The 21,130-nt window shown below is 38.7% G+C and overlaps 2 protein-coding genes across 2 annotated transcripts; one reads left to right on the top strand and one right to left on the bottom strand.

Annotated features, from left to right (window-relative positions):
• The first annotated feature begins 682 nt into the window (after positions 1-682).
• Positions 683-12,829, top strand: LOC148892769 (sodium-dependent phosphate transport protein 2B-like). The gene is made up of 13 exons (XM_089006018.1): positions 683-925; positions 2,640-2,676; positions 3,601-3,693; positions 5,197-5,325; positions 5,425-5,568; positions 5,649-5,760; positions 6,988-7,180; positions 7,926-8,021; positions 9,330-9,450; positions 9,589-9,756; positions 9,839-9,955; positions 10,847-10,971; positions 11,060-12,829. The coding sequence occupies exons 1-13, from the start codon at positions 902-904 to the stop codon at positions 11,600-11,602; spliced, it is 1,902 nt and encodes a 633-aa protein (XP_088862144.1). The 5' UTR covers positions 683-901; the 3' UTR covers positions 11,603-12,829.
• A 3,271-nt stretch (positions 12,830-16,100) lies between these two features.
• bglapl (bone gamma-carboxyglutamate (gla) protein, like) lies at positions 16,101-18,351 on the bottom strand. Its single transcript, XM_089006019.1, has 4 exons — positions 18,191-18,351; positions 17,798-18,109; positions 16,625-16,727; positions 16,101-16,543 (listed from the first exon to the last, which is right to left on the bottom strand). The coding sequence occupies exons 1-4, from the start codon at positions 18,249-18,251 to the stop codon at positions 16,441-16,443; spliced, it is 579 nt and encodes a 192-aa protein (XP_088862145.1). The 5' UTR covers positions 18,252-18,351; the 3' UTR covers positions 16,101-16,440.
• Positions 18,352-21,130: the final 2,779 nt, after the last annotated feature.

The raw sequence follows: 21,130 nt of genomic DNA, 5'->3' as shown, positions 1-21,130 counted from the left end.
GATGGAATTTTGCAGTAGCACAGTACAGCATCTAGGTGCTGCTGGTGCACTGTTTTGCAAATGTCAGTCATCTACAATACAAGATATCCAGAAATGTGGACAAATGTAACCTAAAGGCCCAAGTGTCCAATAATTAATGTAAACTAAAGGCCCAAGTGTCCAATCATTAAATACAATGAAAAAAAACAGGATTACCCAAATTGGTGTACATTTCTTTAAAGACTGTGTGTAAAACAATCCAACATGACAGAAAAAAATAAATCTTAAATAATCTGATCCTCTTCAAGCATTTATTCAAATGGATATACTTTTAATAAACTACATAGGATATCAAGAACTGTAATATTACACAAGACACAAAAAACTACAACGCAACTGTTCATTTTTAAGCATTTCAGGATCAAAATAAGTGTATATCTTCAATTAGACTACTGCAAACTATGTGCATAGCAACAGTCCCCATGTAGTAAAAGATAAACAGATACTGAATCACCTGAATGAAAGTAAGAATTTTATTGCTCAAATCTAAATTGAAATCAATACGTGCAACAGTTTGGTCCTATTTAAAGTTTACATTTGGCACACTGCGATATTGACCAATGGGTAGTTCTACTGAGAAGATCAATAGTATGCTACAATGATCCACAGACACACACACACAGCACATACTTTTTTGTCATTCACACACAGCAGAACAGTCAGGCAGTCCAACAATGAGAGTTGGATTGCAACACACATCACGGCAGCGATTACAAGAACTTGTGAGTGACCAAGCAAGGTGTGTTCATCTTATCTGTGAGAGCTCTCAGTGATGTGAGGACATCCGCCAACTCTGCTCCACCTTGACACTCCACACGCGTGGACGCAACATTTGACAATCTCAGGGCAACAGAGAAGCAGAATGGATGCACTCAAGCCACCTGGGGTGAGGATCTCCTAAACTTTTGGATTTCTTTTTTTTTTTTTGACTATTACAAAGTTGACATTATTAAATAAAGGTAAAAATGTTTTCTTAGGGGTGGAAAGTAACTCAATTTTCCTTCCTGAACCAAATACCTCAGATTAAGATCGACAATCAACACATTCAATGGTTTCTTTTGATGGATGAGATCACTCCATTAGGTAGTTAATGAATAACAACAAATACTGTATTTTAAAGGACAACCGACGTCTCCGGACAAGTTGTGTCCATAATTTGTAAAATGGCTTCAAATGACTTCTACTGAGTGTATTTTACAAAGATTCCATCGCATATAGCTATATTTTATGTTTTAAGACTCGCGCTGAACATTTAGGAAGTCTTGTTTTTGAGTTGGGGACGAGTCCTCACCCTACGTCACTGAAGGAACGCCCCTGACCGAAAAAAGGACACATTGTAGCAGTCAATGCATTTTGCTGTACTGTTTATCTGAAAACCTTGATGTTACATCCAAAAGCCGCCAGCAGAGGGAGTCCAAGCTCCATGAAAGGAATCTATCAGCCTGTGGAAACGGGCTGATTCATTCCTCACAGCTCGGTGGCCATTTTCTTGCCTCTTTTTGGGTGAGACATTCCCCCCCGCACGTTTGCCTCAAAATGACACGGAAATTCTTTAATCGATTGCAAACATGTATGCTTTCCTCTTCAGAACTATTTGAATCATATTCATAACTGGATGTGTAAAAAGAAAGCATTTTTCTGAATCTGAAGCCATTGTTTTTATTCTCCAGCAATGCAAGACGTCTAGGCGTGACGTCACGAACTGGGGGCGGGACTTTCTGAAAATGCCCAATTCGCAGCTCAATTTTTTTTTTGCAGATTTTGGACACTTTTAGTCATTTTTATTGGTGTTTTGCATTTGACTAAAAATATCATACTGCGTGTTTTGGGTATTTTAGATGCTATAAAACATTTTTCTGATGTCAGTTAAAAAACAAAAAGTGACGTTGGTTGTCCTTTAAGAGTTACAAGATTACATACAGTACATAGATAACAACAATAACTAGAGCCAACGACTGAGAAAATGCAGTACACTGTCACCTTTTTAGTTTTTTTACAATGATAGCAACATTTTAAATGTAAGAATAAATAGATATTGCTCTGTTTGAATGTGTGTGAGTGTTTCTAACTTAAAAAAAGAGAAAATCAATTTAGCTTCATTTCCGTGTCATAGTGTTATACGAATGGAATTTTACTGTGTCCAGAATGACAACATGTGACTGTCTGATCAATACCTTGTGGCAAGTGCGTGGGTTAATGTGTGTGATTGTCATCCAATTGATGTGGGTGCTTTGGAACTGTTGAAAAGGAAAATATTGGCTGTTAGTTAATGAAAAAAATACAAAGCAAGTAAAACAAACACAAAAAAAGTCCTAAATGAAATAAAATCTAAATAAAATGGTAAATTCAAGAAAACCAATAAAGTATATTTTATATGTTGTACATTTACTAAAACTATGTCCTTTATTTTTTCATTTTTTTTTGCTTAATCAAATTAACATTGTGAGTTTATGGAGTTCATCTTGAATTGATTAATTTTGATATGATGCCAAGTTATGTTAGGATTATAGTTTTACTTTTATTTATTTAGTTCTTTTCAATCGTGTACTTGAGAAATGGGCCACTCTATGTATTTAAAGTTCATTTTGACTCATTTTCAGCTTGCCATAGGACACAATGAAGGAAATGACTGCAAAAGTAAGTTTTTGAACACAATACATGCACATGCACACTATGACATCCCTGGAAGACTTACGGTATTTTTCGGTGTATAAGGCGCACCTAAAAGCTTTTATTTTCTTCAAAAGATGACCCCGCGCCTTATACGCAGGTGTGTTTTATATCTGAAGTCATATTGAGCCACAGCAGATCCCGCAACTCTCAGCAGCCACGACTCCATTTAGTCTTGTAGAAGAAGTAGTGCGTAACTCCAGCCTCTACTGTAGCGCCTTATGATATAGTGTGCCTTATATTTGGAAAACATTTACATATTTATTTTTTATATTCAGAGAACTTTTTTTCATTCATTGAGTACGCCTTATATATGGAAAAAGTTTCAAAGTACAGTGAGACCTCAACTTACAAACACCTTATCTTACAAACTTTTCGTCTTAAGAACCTCTAATTTATGAAAATTAAACCTTATAATAAGCACTATTTTCATAATACACACCCACCACGGTTGGCAGAGTGATCTTCGGCGGAAGCACACGACCTCCAACGCCATTCCATCAAGCCATAAATGACCATCACAAAAAAAAACCAAAGTGACTTTATGATACAATGCAGTGTATTTCTTTCATTACAATACAATGGCACATTTATTAAACATAGAATAAGGTATGGTGTGTGTAGTTTTAAGGCTTATTTAGTTAAAAACTATATTTTATGGAAACCCGGGAACGGATTATTCCCATTTTAATGGTTTCCTATGGGATTATTTTTTTTTTTTTAGATACACACTTTTCGCCTTACACTGTCTGGGAACCAATTAAGTTCGTAAGTTGAGGTCTCACTGTACTACATTCATTGGGAATGCGTCTTATACTCAGGTGCGCCTTATACACCGGAAAATACAGTACTCTGTAAATGTGCAAATAATGCAAAAAGGAATTCTCACAGACTCTACCCTGGCGCTGGTGCACGATGCCCAACCGGAGGAGGAAGACCCTTGGGATTTGCCTGAGCTGAAAGACACGGGGGTACCATGGTCAGGTGAGAAGGAATTGGAATGAGCATTTTACATCTGTGATACTGAACGGCACAATGCCAAAAGTGAAGCATTAAGCCAGTGCTGAGTGAGTCCAATGAGCATGATATGACTATTATACTAATGGCATGATAAAGTTTGTCATTAGGTCATAAATACAACTACATTGTACATTGGAATACAATTGGTGCGTTCCCGGGATAGACTTGGTGTCATATAATGATGAAATGATGATAAGTAAAAGATAAATGTTGATAAAAGGTTACCATTAATGGAATAAACTGAAAGTGCTCATGAATGACTCTGAGTCGCAGGTGTCAAAGTCAAGGCCCGCGGGCCAAATCCGGCCCGCCACATCATTGTTTTCGGCCCGTGAAAGCAAATCAAACTTGTTAAATTCCATGATGATTGCTAAAATCTGAGCCAAAATGTCATATTTTTGGATGTCAACCACAATAAAAGTCATTATTCTTGACTTCAGATTTGAAAACGAGTTATTCATTAATTTGCTGTGTGCTCTATATGTAATATTTGAAGGGATTTAAACATTCTAATGGGTTCCCCAAATTCATAACGGCCCTCGAGAGGAAACCATAACCACAATGTGGCCCGCGGCAAAAAATGACTTTGACACCCCTGCTCTGAGTGAATACATCAATACCAACATGAACTCATTCACTGCCAGATGTGCAAAAATGTGTCTACTCCAGTGCCAGGGGTTTTGCTCATTGGCACTCAAATTCCAGGACACACAGAATATTGAGTTTTAGGATTACATAAACATTCAATTCAGCCTAAGAAACATTAGACTCTCTTCTTTCATCAGAAAAAAAAAATAATTCCTAAATTATATGGGTCTGGACTTATATGAGCTTGAAATGAGGGTGTCTGTCCAAAATACAATGCAATACATCCATATTGGTTTATATAACAGTTTAACAACTGCTGAAGCTGGAACAAAGCACGAACATGAAAAAAAAGGAAATGCTGCCCCTTGTGGAAGGGACAAACCATTGCCAGAGGCCATAGACAGTGCTTTATCTGTACCCAAACAAGAAAAAAAAAACAAGCGAACTAAAATCTTTTGCTGGTAGTTTGGTGCCAGACTCTGCTATAATTGGTCCCTGCTCTCAGGTCGGGGAGGAGCAGAGGACTACTCCCTGGTATCACCTCATCAGCATAACTAAGCCTATGTTGTCTAAGAAGTCAGTTGTAGGAACGATCCAAATTGAACCTCACCCCACCATGGCGATTTAGCGAAGGGTTTTGCTGTTTTATGAAAAGAGCTTCTTTTACTCCCGTTTCAAACCATCTATTTTCTTTCGCTAAGATTTTAACCTCATTGTCATCAAATGAGTGATTGCTAGCTTTTAGGTGCATATGTACTGCAGATTGAGGCCTACTAGTATTATCCCTGCGATGTTGATAGTCTTTTTTTTGTTTTGTTAAGAATTTGTTTATCTTGATTAAAATTATAGTTTAATGTTTTATTAACTGTATTCTATCAGCTTTGGACACAAAAGGGAAGGTGCTGCGGGTGTTGGTGTCAGTGGTGAAACTGGCTGTGCTGCTCGGCCTCCTATACATGTTCATCTGTTCCCTAGATGTCCTTAGCTCCGCCTTCCAGCTTGTCGGAGGTATGCGTATCAAGTTCTGACATGGGGCATTTGGACAATGTTTCAAAAAATAGATATAAATACATAAAATAACGAGTGTTATCCATTTCATCCATACAGGAAAAGCGGCAGGTGACATCTTCCAGGATAATGTTATCTTGTCCAACCCTCTGGCTGGTCTGGTCATTGGTGTCCTGGTCACTTTGCTGGTTCAGAGCTCATCCACTTCATCCTCCATTGTTGTCAGCATGGTGTCCTCTGGATGTGAGTACTCACATACATGCGATGTGACACACCCAGGTATGATGCGGTGATACATGGTTTTTTTTTCCGTTTTGGGGCAGTGCTAACAGTGCAGTTAGCTGTTCCGATCATTATGGGCACCAACATCGGCACCTCAGTCACTAACACATTGGTTGCCATGACGCAAGCTGGGGACCGCAGTGTCTTTCGCAGGTAACGTCTCATGCAGGAGTGGGGTATACAGGAAGCTGCTGGTTAAAACATCTGACTCGGTCCACGAGCAATTCTAAAAACAAAATCATAAGGAATCGATTATAAAAGACTAAAATCAATTTGTAAAAAAACAGAAATTAAACTACTTTACAGGTGGTCCTCAATGTCGGCAACATATTCCAAAGTGTAATGTAATATTGAATTTTAGGACGACAAACATTCAATGCAGAGTAGGAAATCTTAGACACTCTTCTTTCATCTGAAAAAAAGAGTTAATTCCTAAATTATATGGGTCTGGAGTTATATGAGGTTGAAATGAGGGCGGCTGTCCAAAATACAATGCAATGTATACATATCGGTTTATATAATAATAATAATAATAATAATAATAATAATAATAATAATAATGATGATGCAAATGTCCCCATTGTAGAACTATTAAAGAATTTCTGATGATGATGATGATTATAATAATAATAATAATAATAATAATAATAATAATACATTTAATTTATAAGCACCTTTCAAAACTCTCAAGGACACTCTACAGTCACTGGATTTGTCTTTGTGCGGGTGAGCAGCGGCAGCCATTCGCGCCAACGTTCACTCTACCCGGAAGTAACACAGAAGCAAAGTTATGAAAGGAAGAGGAAAGGAAAGAAAGAAGTAGAAAAACAAAATACATATATGATAATAATAATAAATTTCATTTATGAGCGCCTTTTAAAACTCTCAAGGACACTTTACAGTCACAGGATATATAGCGCTTTAACAACAGCTGAAGTTGAAACAAAGCGCTAACATGAAAAAAAGGAAATTCTGCCTCGCTGTGGAAAAGAAAAAACAATGCCAGAAGCCATGCCCAGCGCTTTATTGGCACCCAACCATGAAAAAACTGAAAAAATAAAATCGGGAATGGCACTCTCTGTCATATTTTCAATTCGGAAATAAATTTGTGAATGGCAGTGAATGAGTTAAAAAAATCATTCCAATCAAAAAAATCATGTGGAACTTATGCGATGCGTCGCTTCCATTCCTTTCGACAAAAATTCCAATGACTATTGCCTTTGGTCAAAAATATACAGTATCAGCTTTAGCCTCGTGATAATGTCTCTCTTTTTACTGTCGTCGTTCAATAAATCATCTGCTGTGTCATAAAACACACACTGTAGTCATAATCGCGAGCCATACGTTAATAACACAACATATTACTGTATCTCTTGTCAGGGCGTTTGCTGGGGCAACGGTGCACGACTTCTTCAACTGGCTGTCAGTTCTGGTGCTGCTGCCTCTAGAGGTCGCCACCGGATACTTGTACGTGGTCACCAAGCTCATCATCGACTCCTTCCAGATCCAGAGCGGAGAGGCCCCCGACTTGTTGAATGTCATTACTGATGTTCTCACAGATTCCATCATAGAGGTAAAAACGGGAGATGCATCCGCCTGTTCTCGCAAACAAAACAAAAAAGGGAGTATATTTCAACAACATCTGAATTAGGCAACGGTGGGCCATGCATGTCACTCCTAGGCCTTCAGTTGTGCTACGTCTGAATCACTCCACAGCTGTGAGTTTGGTGTGAAATAACTTGTGAAGTAAGAAATAGTATCATTAAACTGTTTGAATTTTTACATCATAACATTGCAATATCATTTGCTATTTTTGTCCTGAAAATGGCTTTAACAGTATATCTGCAACCAAATCAATTTCTTCTTCTCCTTCAACCATTGCGGGTTGACAAAACCGCTATTTAATCAACACAACAATATATTTGCTGACGCAGCTCGCTACAGATACAGTGTGCTAGCTCTGGCCAGTATGCTCTTATCGCTTAAGGCTATAGTGATACTATGATTGGCTAGTGACTAGCCAATCATAACAAATGTAACAAATGATGGCTGAAATGTGATTGGTTAAATACTTAAATACAAAAACACACATCTGGAAGTAGCACAACAAGGGAAAAGCAATAAAAGGCAAGGTTAGAGGGCAATTTGGAATTATTTAATAAGAATTCAAGGACAAAATATAATTCAAAGTAGTCTGTAATTCAGATATTTTTAGGCCAGCAGGAATTAGGTGAAATCAGAATCACCATTGATGAAGAAAAAAATGTCAATTAGAATTACGATTGCATGTTTCTGCATCTTGTTTCTCTCCGAGACAGCTGGACAAGTCGGTCTTAAGCGAAATAGCCACCGGAGATCCAGCAGCCCGAAACAAAAGCCTCATCAAGATATGGTGCGAAACTTACACCAACACGGTAAGATCAAACAACCCTTTCGATACCATTATCTGAAAATTAGATTATTAGAAGAAATTTGATGCGGAATCATTTTATTAGCTTGTTAAGAAGGCATAACAATTAAGAAATGCAGAAATAATGTGTATATTTTTTTTTTACAATATTTATAATATTGATCATAAATAAAATCTTATGCCGCATTTCTTTAAGTTTTAGTGATAACACCATAGATGAAGAGTTTATACATTGGAATACAAACATAGGAAACCAGTTTTATGGATATTTAGGAACAAACAAACGATATAAAACCGAGCAAAGTACTGTAATTTGCACTCACTTGGACGCCTGGAGTAATTCTGATGCAATGTTCTGTTGATAGCCGAAAAATGCCACATGTCGCGAGATATCGGACGAATGGGGTACTAACTTGTATTGACAGCAAATTTGGGACGAAACTTTCTCTCCTTTACTTTTTACGTGTAAAAATTCTTGTCGGTACTCATTTGTATCGTCAGTATCAGTGAAGCACTGTTGCAAAATGGCTAGGTGGAATAGCCCAAGCTGTCAGATGCTCATTGCCTTACTATGCCCAAACGATAGCTATAAATAATTGGAAAAAGGGGAAATATACAGACGCTCACCATCTTACGAACATTCGAGTTATTAAAAAAACGGTTCATACAAACATTTGTGAGGGTACTGTATGTCGAAAAATGTTTGGACAATGTTCCTGTAAAATAGATTGTGTATTGCGCGCCTTTTTCCGGTCGAGCTCGCTTGCGATTGGCTCCGTACAATGGAGGTTTCAAGGGCTGGATGTTTACACGATGGACACCAAGGCTGACCAATCAGCGCCCGGCTATGGTCAAGTGTTGCCAATGAGTCCTGGCCCTGATCCGCCGCGCTCAATTTTCCAATTGGCTGCTCAGAGTTGGTGGGAGGGGAGAAAATCCCTCTTCCCAGTTGACGCTCCGATGAGCAGGCGAATGGCGATGCATAACAAAAGTAATGGCTATGTAATTCAGTAATTACGTGCCGGGAGCTTCAGTAATGGCTTACTGAAGACCCATGGAAATATGTCGTCGTACTACAGTAGGTGTGAATTTATTTTATGGCTGTTTTTTTATACTTCCCCGTTCATTCCGTGTACGTAAGCATGCGTTCCGTACAAAATATAGCACTGAAGCAACTTAGGAACAAATTCACCTTACGAACGTACGCTCGGAACGTATCTAGTTTGTAAGTTGGGGAGCGTCTGTATTGTGACTTTTGTGCAATTCGCAACATGTTAAAATGTGTATTCTATCAACTATGATTGATTTTCAGAGCACAGTAAATGTTACCGTTCCCGGTCCAGACAACTGCACCGCTCCCTCAATGTGCTGGACTGATGGCAACTACACTTTCACACTCAAGAACATTTCACAGATGTACAATATCAAGAAATGTGAGCATGAAGTGACACAAAGTCAATCTTGATATCTAATGTTAAGCAGATTCCTTACTTACAGACAGTGTATTGTATGTGTAGGTCAATCTTGATATGCACACCACTATAACCTGGTCTCTGTATCTGTGTTGTCAGGTGATCACCTTTTCGTAGACGTGAACTTGTCTGACCTGGCTGTGGGTTTGATCCTTCTGGCTCTCTCTCTGCTGGTGTTGTGCTCCTGCCTATTGCTTATAGTCAAGTTGCTTAATTCCATGCTCAAGGGTCAAGTGGCCATGATCATTAAGAAAATATTGAACACTGGTGAGTGAAGCGCAAGGCATTTTATGCAACTGGTGAACGGTGTCTATCCTTTGGTGATTCTGTATTATGTGCATGTGTGCAGATTTTCCGTTCCCTTTTGGTTGGGTCACGGGATACATTGCCATTTTAGTCGGAGCTGGAATGACGTTCATCGTGCAGAGCAGCTCCGTTTTTACCTCTGCTATCACTCCACTTGTTGGTGAGGTCACTCATCTGTTTGTCCATCCATACCCACCTAACCCATCATTCAAAAAATACTCTATCACCATTGTTTTGGTCCATGCATCCATCCCACCAAACCGAGAGCCTATCCGTCCAACCAAACAACCAACCTTTGCCCTTCAAAACAGTCTCTCTATTACTATTTTATATTACATTTCACAACAATCAAGACGACAATACATGAGCAGCATGTTCATCTGAAGTGATTGATTAGCCAAGAGAAGTATCTCATGCACTTACGACAACTTACGAACTTAATTGGTTCCCAGACAGAGTGTGTAAGGCGAAAAGTGTGTATCTCAAAAAAAAATTTCCCATAGGAAAGCATTAAAATGGGAATAATCCGTTCCCGGGTTTCCATAAAATATACTTTTCAACTAAATAAGCCTTAAAACTACACACAATATACCTTATTCTATGTATAATAAATGTGCTATTGTATTTTAATGAAAGAAATACACTGCATTGTATCATAAAGTCACTGTTTTTTTTTTGTGATGGTCATTTATGGCTTGATGGAATGGCGTTGGAGGTCAAAGGGAATTGCTGTTTGGAAAGAGAGGCGCATTACACGAGGACTGTAATTAAAGAAATAAACTGTGCTGTAAAACAAAGTTTTATTCATCTTTTTGATGGTCGTTGATGGCTTATGGAAGGAGAGTCACCTTCCATAAGGACTGTTGGTAACTTAACCTCTGGTGCTGTTCGGTCGTGTGCTTCCGCCAAAGATCACTCCACCAGCCGTGGTGGGTGTGTATTATGAAAATAGTGCTTATTATAAGGTTTAATTTTCATAAATTTGACATTTGTAAGACGAAAAGTTTGTAAGTTAAGGTGTTTGTAAGTTGAGGTCTCACTGTACCTGTAGGTATTGGCGTCATCAGCATACAGAGAGCCTATCCGTTGTCTCTCGGTTCCAACATCGGTACCACCACCACGGCCATCTTGGCAGCCATGGCCAGTCCGGGCGACACTTTGGCTAACGCTCTGCAGGTCAGTCAGTCACGTTAGCACAAAGGCGATACATATTTGGTGTTTTAGCTGCATGCTAATGACGTACATTGACGTTTGTTTTCTCCAGATTGCCCTTGTCCACTTTCTGTTCAACATCTCTGGCATTATTCTGTGGTATCCGATTCCCTTCACCCGATTCCCCATCCGACTGGCCAAAGCCTTGGGCAACATCACGGCCTCCTACCGCTGGTTCGCCGCAGTCTATATCATTTTCTGCTTCTTCCTGCTGCCGCTCCTCATCTTCAGTCTGTCGCTGGCCGGATGGCAGGTCTTGGTGGGCGTCGCGTGCCCTCTCGTGGTCCTTCTCGTCGTCATCGCCGTGATCAACGTGTTGCAGAAGAGGAAGCCCGAGTGTCTGCCGGCCGCATTGCGGTCTTGGGACTTCCTCCCTCTTTGGGCGCATTCTTTGGAACCTTGGGACGAAGTGGTGGGTGTGATCACCGCTAAATGTTGCTGCTGCTGCAAATGTTGCAGAGGTGATGAAGATCAAGGGGGAGACAACAAGAAGGGCCATACGGAAGCCTACGATAACCCTGCACTGTGTGCAGACAGAGAGCTGCAAAACGAGATCAAGATAGAGCTAAGCAGTGTGAAAATGACCAAACTTTGAGTTACAACCGACGAGACACGTAATTGCACAGGATTAACTTTATTATTTATGTCTTCCCAGAATTATTTATTGTAATGAAAGAGCGTCAAATGAGCAACTGTGAGCTGATTCTAGCAAATGTCTGACTAACGTAAAACAAATGACAGTACAAATACCATATCGCTGCAGTACTTTAAAGGACAACCGACACCATTTTTTTGTTTCCTAACTGACATCAGAAAAACGTTTTATAGCCTCTAAAATACCCCAAAAAAGCAGACAGATATTTTTAGTCAAATGCAAAACACCAATAAAAATGACTTAAAGTGTCCCAAAACTACTTCAAAATGACCTCGGAAACGGCGAGTTTCAGAAGGTCCCGCCCCTTTGTTCGTGACGTCACACTAGGACGTCTTGCTCGAGATTCAAAACAATGGCTTCAGATTCGGAGAAGATGATTTCTTGTTACTTATCCAGTTATGAATATGATTCAAATAGTTCTGAAGAGGAAAGCATAAATGTTTGCAATCGATCAAAGAAGTCCTTCCAGATAAATTCGAGCTGTCTGGACTCCAATGTAGCTCCCGGAAAATGCACAAGATGGCGCCAAAGCTCCGTTGGAAATGGGCTGTTTTGTCTGCTGGGAATTTGTGTCAACTAGTATCAAATAGTAGTCTTGGTGCAACACACAACGATTCACCATCGTGTTATTTATGTGTTTTCCTTCTAATTTTGCCATCAACACGGATCAACACAATGTTTTCAGACCAAACAAAGTACCCAAAATGCATTGTGTGTCACTTTCTCGGTCAGGGGCGTTCCTGACGTGACGTCACATAAGGAATCGTCACCAACTAGAAAACAAGACTTCCTGAATATTCAGCGTGAGTCTTAAAACGTAAAATATAGCTATATGCGGTGGAATCTTTGTAAAATACGCTCAGTAGAAGTCATTTGAAGTGGTTTTACAAACTATGGACACAACTTGTCCGTCGGAGGTGTCGGTTGTCCTTTAAGTCATATGTTATTTTCATTTCCAACTGCCCTCAAAGTTTCTATATTTTCAGCAGCCTTCATCATTCGTATCGTGTAGTTTTTCACTGAACAGAAAAGAAAACAATGCGAGGACCTCATTCACACATCGTTTCATGGTGTGAAAAGATGTAATTATAAAAAGTGATTATATTCAAAGAATATGTTGTCTGAAATTAGATGAATGTCCATCTAAATAAAGATTTTCAGCTTGGATCACGTGTGTTTGTTGAACAATGTACATGAGCAATAATAGTGCTGTTAGGTATGACTGTGAGTCATAGTTTATGTGCAGCTACTGTCATTCATGTCAGTTGTTAAAAAAAAGTGAACTCACAATTTCAAGGCAAATGTTCAGGTGGGGAATTCCACTGAATAATCTTACATTTTGATGATAAGGGATTCAGATGAATGGATGGATGCTGTGAAAAATTATGAAATAAGAGCCTACAGATATGTTTTTCAAGTACTGTCCCCCGATTTAAATATGTGAAGGAGAAGGAAACAACAGAGGATGCTTGATTGCTTGGTTGTGCTGACAAACACGCTTGCCATACGGGTAAATCATAATTTCAAGTTCTTCCAACCTAAATTATTTTATTAGCCTCAAAAATATAAAATATACAAGTTGTGTGCTTTTTGCTTTTGGTGATGTGCTTTTATTTTTTTGTGTGTAGCATTCCACTAAACCCATTTACGCTGAGTGTATTCATATAAACACAGATAACTACATAAAAAAAATCAAAATTAAAATCAAAACAGAGTATCAAATATGTTCAAACATATAATTAACAATAATATAATTGTATATATCTTTATCAATAATTAATGTGGCAAGAAACAACATTAATGCATTTGAAAATAAAAATATATGTGTTCATATGAACACGCTTGGTGTAAATTTAGCATGATAGATATCTGCCCAATTAGTATATGGCTTCGGGTCACATATCATTATATGAACACGCTCGGCGTAAATGGGTTAAGTCTGATCGTGTTTTTAAATGTTCATCTAAATGTGTTTATTGTTACTCATGTATTCGTCTTCAAGTGTACATTTTATCCTGCGTTATTAGCTTTTGTAAAGTGTACTTAGTATGAAGAAAAGCGCTTTGAAATCAAATGTATTATTATTATTATTAATTATTATTATTATTATCAGCATTATTATCAGAATCAGAAATGATTTAATAGTCTTACAATGGGGACATTTGCATCATTGTCATTATTATTATTATAATTATTGTTGTCATTATTATTGTCATCATTACTATTATCATTATTATCTGAATCAGAAATCCTTTAATAGTCCCACAATGGGGACATTTGCATCATTGTCGTCATTATTATTATTATTATTATTGTTGTCATCATCATCATCATTATTATTATTATTATTATTATTATTATTATCTAATTTCAACACCAGCAAAAAAAAAAATTGTTAGTCGCCATCCCCACTTCTCAAAACAAACTGGTCACAAGATGCAAACACAACAATCAAATAAAACAAAACAATGACATCCATCCATCCACCCATCCATGCAGTCATCCATCCCATCCATCCATCCATCCATCCATCCATCCATCCATCCATCCATCCATCCATCCATCCATCCATCCATCTTATTCTCAGTTCTCTACGTCAATACTGACACACTCACAAGCACACAATGTACTGACTCAGAAGAAACAAGTTTTGAACATCACCTGTGGGAACCACCCAGACTCACGCCGGACTTTGCATGGTGGTCTTTTCAGTTCATGATAAGACAGCAGCAGCACGTGCAACTGTGACAGAGTGTGTAACAATTGTGCATAGGTTAACCTTGTTCATATGATTATGAGCTTTTCAAGAACATATAATCTTATCTTATGTCATAATTCAACACGTTTTCAAGTGTCACTTAAAGTCTGATCCGGTTGATCTTCAATTGTTGGTTCGAAAGATATTAATGGAATATGGATAACAAATTATTATGTCGATTATTTTGGACTAATACAGTGCCATACCATTGAATAATTTTAATTGTCGTCAAACAAATCAAGATTATTGATGAAAAACAATAAAAGAAGCATGATGAGCTGGAGAGTGTAGTGTATTAAACTTCTACAAGATGGCACTCATGAACTCTGCTATTACTGGATTTTAAACGACTTCACCATAGGATAGAAACCGAGTGAAATACGTTAGCTTAATAATAATAATAACAACAATAATAGTAATGATAATTACAGTAATAACAGTAATAATAATAACAGTAATAATAGTAGTAGTAGTAGTAATAATAATAGTATGAGTAAAAGTAATAGTAGTAATAGTAATAGTATGAGTAATAATAATAATAATACATTTCATTTCTAAGCGCCTTTCAAAACTCTCAAGGTCACTTTACAGTCACAGGATCGGTTTTTCTGTGGGTGAGCAGCGGCAGCCACATGCGCCAGTGTTCACTCAACCGGGAATAACTCAAATAGATAAAGTTAGCTAGCGAGCTAATAGATAACTATGAGATTGCTCGCTAGCTAGTTCTATAGCTAATAGATAGCTAGCTAGGTAGAATAGGTAAACTTGTGGCAATGTCAAAATATATGTTTTGCTTTAGATAAGGACACATACAACACCCCTCTCTAATTTTAAATTATATTTCAGTGAGTAGTTTATTTGTCTATTAATAATAATAATAATAATTATTATTATTATTATTACTATCATTGTATCTTCACAGTTAAGTCAATATAATGTATATTTTGTTAATTCAAAAGATTTTTTTCCCTTGCACTAAAGTAAATTTCTCAGAATTTTGCACAAGTGACATTTTTTAAGATGAAAAGCATTTTGCTTCCAATGACTTATCATCTTGAGTAAAATTATATTGTATCACGATGCTCCAAAATGGTATGTAACGGGTGGCAACTTCATGAAAGCCAATTTAAAAAAAGAAACACAAGGCCATGCTGACTTTAAACGTTTTAAACAAAATATTAGATAGTCTTTATCTAATACTGATAGAAAAGTTAATTATTTGTATGTTAGCATTGGGGAGACACTGATAATACAGTCTTAGAAAACCTCGGTCCGATCCGTTTGATCAAAAGTGACATTTAGTGCTGAGCATAAAATTTGATTGCAAGTGACTCTGGCCTAATGAAAACTATTTGAACATTTCATATTTTAGGTACCCATATTAAGGTTCATATACTGTACTTGTACGCTCTTTGTAATAACTCCAAGTGACACAAAACTTTACACGTTAACTAAAATCTGCATGCTACCAGGAGGTTACACAGTATAAATTTGGACCTGAATTTTAAACTAAGGAAATACAAATACGGACAGGGAGCCATTTGCTTGATTTTTTTTTAGTTCTCTCAGTATATACGAAAAAAAGATGGCGACCCATCCTGCAATCCTTGATGGAAGCCCGCTCAAAGTCATGTTTTAAAGATTTCCGCTAAGGGGGGGACAAAACACTGAAAGTCAGCATTGGACAAATACAATAATTTATTTCTTTAAAACCCAGAGGCAACGTGTGGTTACAGCCATAGCAGATAATTCCCGTTCATTTCACGCACACTGCACATAGCCGCTAACACTATTGTACATCTAAGAGCTCAATACCATAACCGCTGCTGAAGCATGGCATAAATAATTCAAAAACAATCACTCAAATGAAGTTTTAGCACCGTTCGTTATGTTATGCGAAGTTGGGCTGAGGAATCCCTTCAACATATATGGGTTAACGCATATTTTTATGTGCATCTCTTTGGACATCGCTGTGCAAAAAAAAAGTTTGTGACCTCCAAACCGGAATGTGTTTGTCTGCTTAGTAAGGAGGGGGTCCATAGTAGGCGGTGTAGGCTGCCACCAGACCCTGCGTCTCTGCCATCTCGTCGCAGCCTGCGTTCAGCTCACACACCTCTCTCAGGCTGCACCAGAACGAAAAAGTTGCATTATTGATAAGCAGTTTTCCGGAACGAACTGAATCGAACTTTAAAAAGAACTCGTACCGTTCCATCTGGTAAAAGGAGAGGGGGGCTTGGCGTCTCGACCTCAGCAAAACAGAAGCCACGTCTCGCTTCATGACCACGTGGGAGTCTTGAGACTCTGTACCTTGAAGGGGGCGGGGGGCAGTGAAAAGGTCAAATATGTAGTTGACATTAAAAAAAAAAGATTGGTTTGAGCTCTGGAGAGAGTGAGGAGATGCTGCGGTCTTAAACGGTCGGCAGGATTTTCCACATTTGCTCCTTGATGAAATTTTGAGACAAAAAAAATGCTTAATTCATGTTTTGTCGCCATCTACTGGCAATTATAAATACTGTATGGGTAAAGCGTCAATCGGGGATTTTTTTTATGATCCTCCTCTCACAATGTTACGGAGCCCCTCAGGGGACATCGAAGAAAAAATGAAACAACTTTGCACTCCCTCGCAAAACTGCGAGATCTCGCAATACTTTCCATTCTCTCGCAAAACTTTGCATTCCCCCCGTATAACGTAGGTAGGCTTCTCTATCATTTGAAGGAAAACCCAACTATTCACTGTTGTTGTGAACATGCCACAAGATGGCGCCAAAGTCCAACGTAATAGAAAATGACTACCACAAGCTCAGGCGAATGTAATTTGACTGAAAGACAAGCTTTGTATGTCGGGATAATTTAGCCTTGGAAGCTGAAGAAGATGCAAGAGAGCCTACGTGGCATTACTACACACTTTGGAGGCATTTTGTTGAAATGAAAAAGGTTTCTTTAACCGTTATCTGTACTTGTTTGAAGGTGTTGGACGTTTCGCTCCTCATCCAAAGAGCTTAATCAGCGAACTAAAGTTGTGCTGGCAACTCTGCCCCTATATATATCCTTAATGCAGGGATCTGGCAGTGCCAGATCACTGCTCTGATAGGTCTATGCTCTAAGGTTGGGGGGGGGGGCAGTAGATTACTCCCTGAAGGTAATCTGATTACTTCTTTTGTTCTGTCTGATTACCTCAAATGTTAGAACATTAGAGAATGATGGCTAAAGAAACCTTTTCATCAATGGACCACTCCTGTACGCTGAGAGCCTACACAGACGTAAAAAATATATACTGTATATGGTTTGAAATATTAAAATTGTATCAGCTATCATACATATTTTTTGTTTTAATTACACTCCCAGTTTTTTGCTAAATTACTGTTTCGAAGGCTTACCTTCATTACTGACTGACTCAGATGAAGAGGAGGAAGAATCAGAAGCAGAGTCTGAATCAGAATTGGAGTCAGAGTCTGAATCAGAGTTGGAATCAGAGTCTGAATCAGAGTTGGAGTCAGAGTCTGAGTCAGAGTCGGAATCAGAGTTGGATTCTGAGTCCGAATCGGATGAGTCGGAAGCTGAAGAATTGGCGTTGTCACCAACATCGCCGTTGTCTCCGGCATCAACGCCGTCACCAACATCGGCGAGGTCGCCGGCGTCTGAGTGATCAGAGTCGCCATCGTGTTCCACGTGAGACTCATATTCGACAACTGTTGAAGAAACATAAAATGGAAGTTGTGAAGAAAATTTCCTTCGAGCACGGACGGCGATGCTCAGGAACATTCCATTACCTCCTGTGGCCCAGCACGCTGAGAGGAGAGCGCAGATGGCGAGAAGGCTCAAGGTCTTCATGGTCTTTGGAAGTTGAAGTTCTTCGGTTGTTCTTTTGGAGGAGTTTGTTGCTTCTGCTTCGATCCCCCTGAAGCCAGCTTCATTTTATACTCTTGTCCCCATCCAGATTCAGACAGTGAGGAGACTCTCTGATTGGCTAGAGAATCACATGTCAACATCTCCTCTTGCTTTTGTCAAGGGAGGCTGCCACAAAAACTCCCACTCCAAGAATCCAGTGACCCCAAGCACGCTGCTCTGATCCAACCTGAAAAAGTTCTTGGCCTGCTTGAGGCTGGAATTTCTCCAGTCTTCTCGTCAAATGGAGCTTCCAGTTACATAACATACACATTTGAAAGGTGCTTATAAATGAAATGTACAGTGATACCTCGGTTTACGAACCCCTTGGCTTAAGAACTTTTCGGTTTACGAACTTTCAATTTATGAAAATTTTACCTTGGCATACGAACTTTTTTCGTACACGGAGCTGCCTCAATGAGTGATGTGTCGTTCACGAACGAACCTGTTCTAACAACAAAATGGCAGCCGACTGTTTTTGTACTCTACTCCCCGCCCCAGTCTTTGGTTAAAGCCACATGATTGGTCATGAACGCAGCAGTGAGGGGGCGGTGGTTTAAACAGGCAGACGACAGTGAGAGAGATTCAACTTTGATAATTCAAAGGCAGAGTGTAGACTGTAAGGTTAAAATATCCCATCAATCAGGCTCCACAAACAACCCGCATAAGCCATCTGTACGCTTGATGCAAAAAGCTATCAACCCAGCTAAACAGAACGCAATTGATGAGGAACTAGATAAAATTATCGCAGAGAAAGCACCTACAATGGATCATTCCTCAAGATGGTGAAAGAAGAAGGTTAAGTTCCTCATCAAGTGTTTAATTCTGATGAAACCGGCCACTCCATTCCATCAAGCCATCAACGACCATCACAAAGGTAAATAAAACGAATTTATTATACAGTATAGTTTATTTCTTTAATTATCATGCCATAGCACATTTATTATACATAAAGTAAGGTATAGTTTGTGTAGTTTTATGGCTTAGAAAATTATAAAGTAGAAAATTATGTTTTATGGGGACCTGGGAACGGATTATTCTCATTTTAATGGTTTCCTATGGGAAATTAAATTTTGGGATACACACTTTTCACCTTACACACTCTGTCCGGGAACCAATTAAGTTCGTAAACCAAGGTATCACTGTATTATTATTATATGTTAACATTTTTTTTTGAATGTAAGGGAATTCATTTCCAGGACCCCCAAATACAAGCCTTCAATTATAGCATTTTTCCCTATAGTTTTTGACCCAGAGGGTAGTGGCAATGTGACAAAAAGGCCCCTTGCTGTTTTTTTCGCGGGTGGGGGAGAATGGGGACGTTATGACGCCACCACAGACAGCAATGCAAAAACCCCCAAAAAAATAAAAATAAAAAACGATTTTTTTGGTCTTAGTTGTAACCAGCAAATTGCAATGTGGAGGCCACTGCAAAGTGCATTGCTTTGTGAAAAGATTCACCTCTATGGCACATGCAGCGTACTTTCCTGTGTATAAGGCGCACCCAAAAGCCATCATTTTCTTCAAAAGCTCACTCTGCGCCTTTTATGCCGGCGTGCCTTATATGTGAAGTAATATGGAGCAACAACAGGTCTCGCAACTACTGTCAGCAGCCACCGACTTGCAAATATGAAGTAGAGCACCAGTCCCGAATTTGTTTGGGATTAGTTTTTTCTTCTTTGGGTGCCAATAACGCGCTGGCCATGGCCTCTGCCAATGTTTTTTCCCTTCCACAAGGGGGCATATTTTCCTTTTTTTTTAATGTGTTAGCGCTCTGTTCCAGCGTCAGCTTCAAGCGCCATATAAACCAATGTAGTGATACCTTGGCTTACGAACGCTTTAGCTAACGAAGCTTTCGCCTTCCGAACATTAAATTCGCGAGAATCTAATCTTGGCACACAAACTAGTTTTCGGGAAACACACGGAGCGCCACAATGGCTGGCGGACTAGTTTTCGGCAGAAGAACACGAAACCACACGGCTGAACAGCGCCACTGTGGCTGCTGGACTACTTTTCCACACCCCCTTTCTCTTAGTGCATACTTGGTTTGTTATCAAGGATACATTAGCTATTATGGGACCGAAAAATACCCCACCACAAGGACCATTACAAAGGTAAATAAAACGACTTTATTATACAGTACAGTTTATTTCTTTAATTACAATACAATAGCACATTTATTATACATAAAATAAGGTGTGTGTGTAGTATGAAGGCTTATTTAGTACAGTAGATAATTATGTTTTACAGGGACCTGAAACGGATTATTCTCATTTTTAATGGTTTCCTATGGGAAATTAATGTTTGGAAGACACACTTGTCGCCTTACACACACTTTCTGGGAACCAATTAAATTTGTAAACTGAGGTATCACTGTATGTATGTATTGTATTGTATTGTATTTTATTTTGGACAGCCACCCTCATTTCAAGCCCATATAACTCCAGACCCATATAACTTAAGAATTAACTCTTTTTTCTGATGAAAGAAGAGAGTAATTTTTTTTACGGTGCATTGAATGTTTATGCAGTCCTAAAACTCAATATTGTGATGGTCCTGAAATTTGAGTGACAGTGACAAAAACCCTGGCACTGGGTGGACACATTTTGCACATCGTCTGGCAGTGAATGAGTTCATAAATTTTAATAGTTCCAATTAATTCTATTAGGTACAACATTCAAACTATATTATAATAATAATACTACTATAATAATTATAGGAAAGTTTTAAATATGTAGGCAAGGCGAATGAATCGTAATAGTGTTGCTTCTGCAGGGAAGAGGTTAGCCATCTTACTGCACTGCTGTTACCCCACATTCTATATC

This window comes from Hippocampus bargibanti, linkage group LG10, assembly GCF_051943395.1.
Source record: "Hippocampus bargibanti isolate YZ-2025 linkage group LG10, ASM5194339v1, whole genome shotgun sequence".
Taxonomy (NCBI): Eukaryota; Metazoa; Chordata; class Actinopteri; order Syngnathiformes; family Syngnathidae; genus Hippocampus; species Hippocampus bargibanti.
Note: the sequence above shows the minus strand (reverse complement) of the source record. Positions and strands in the feature narration are given on the sequence as shown.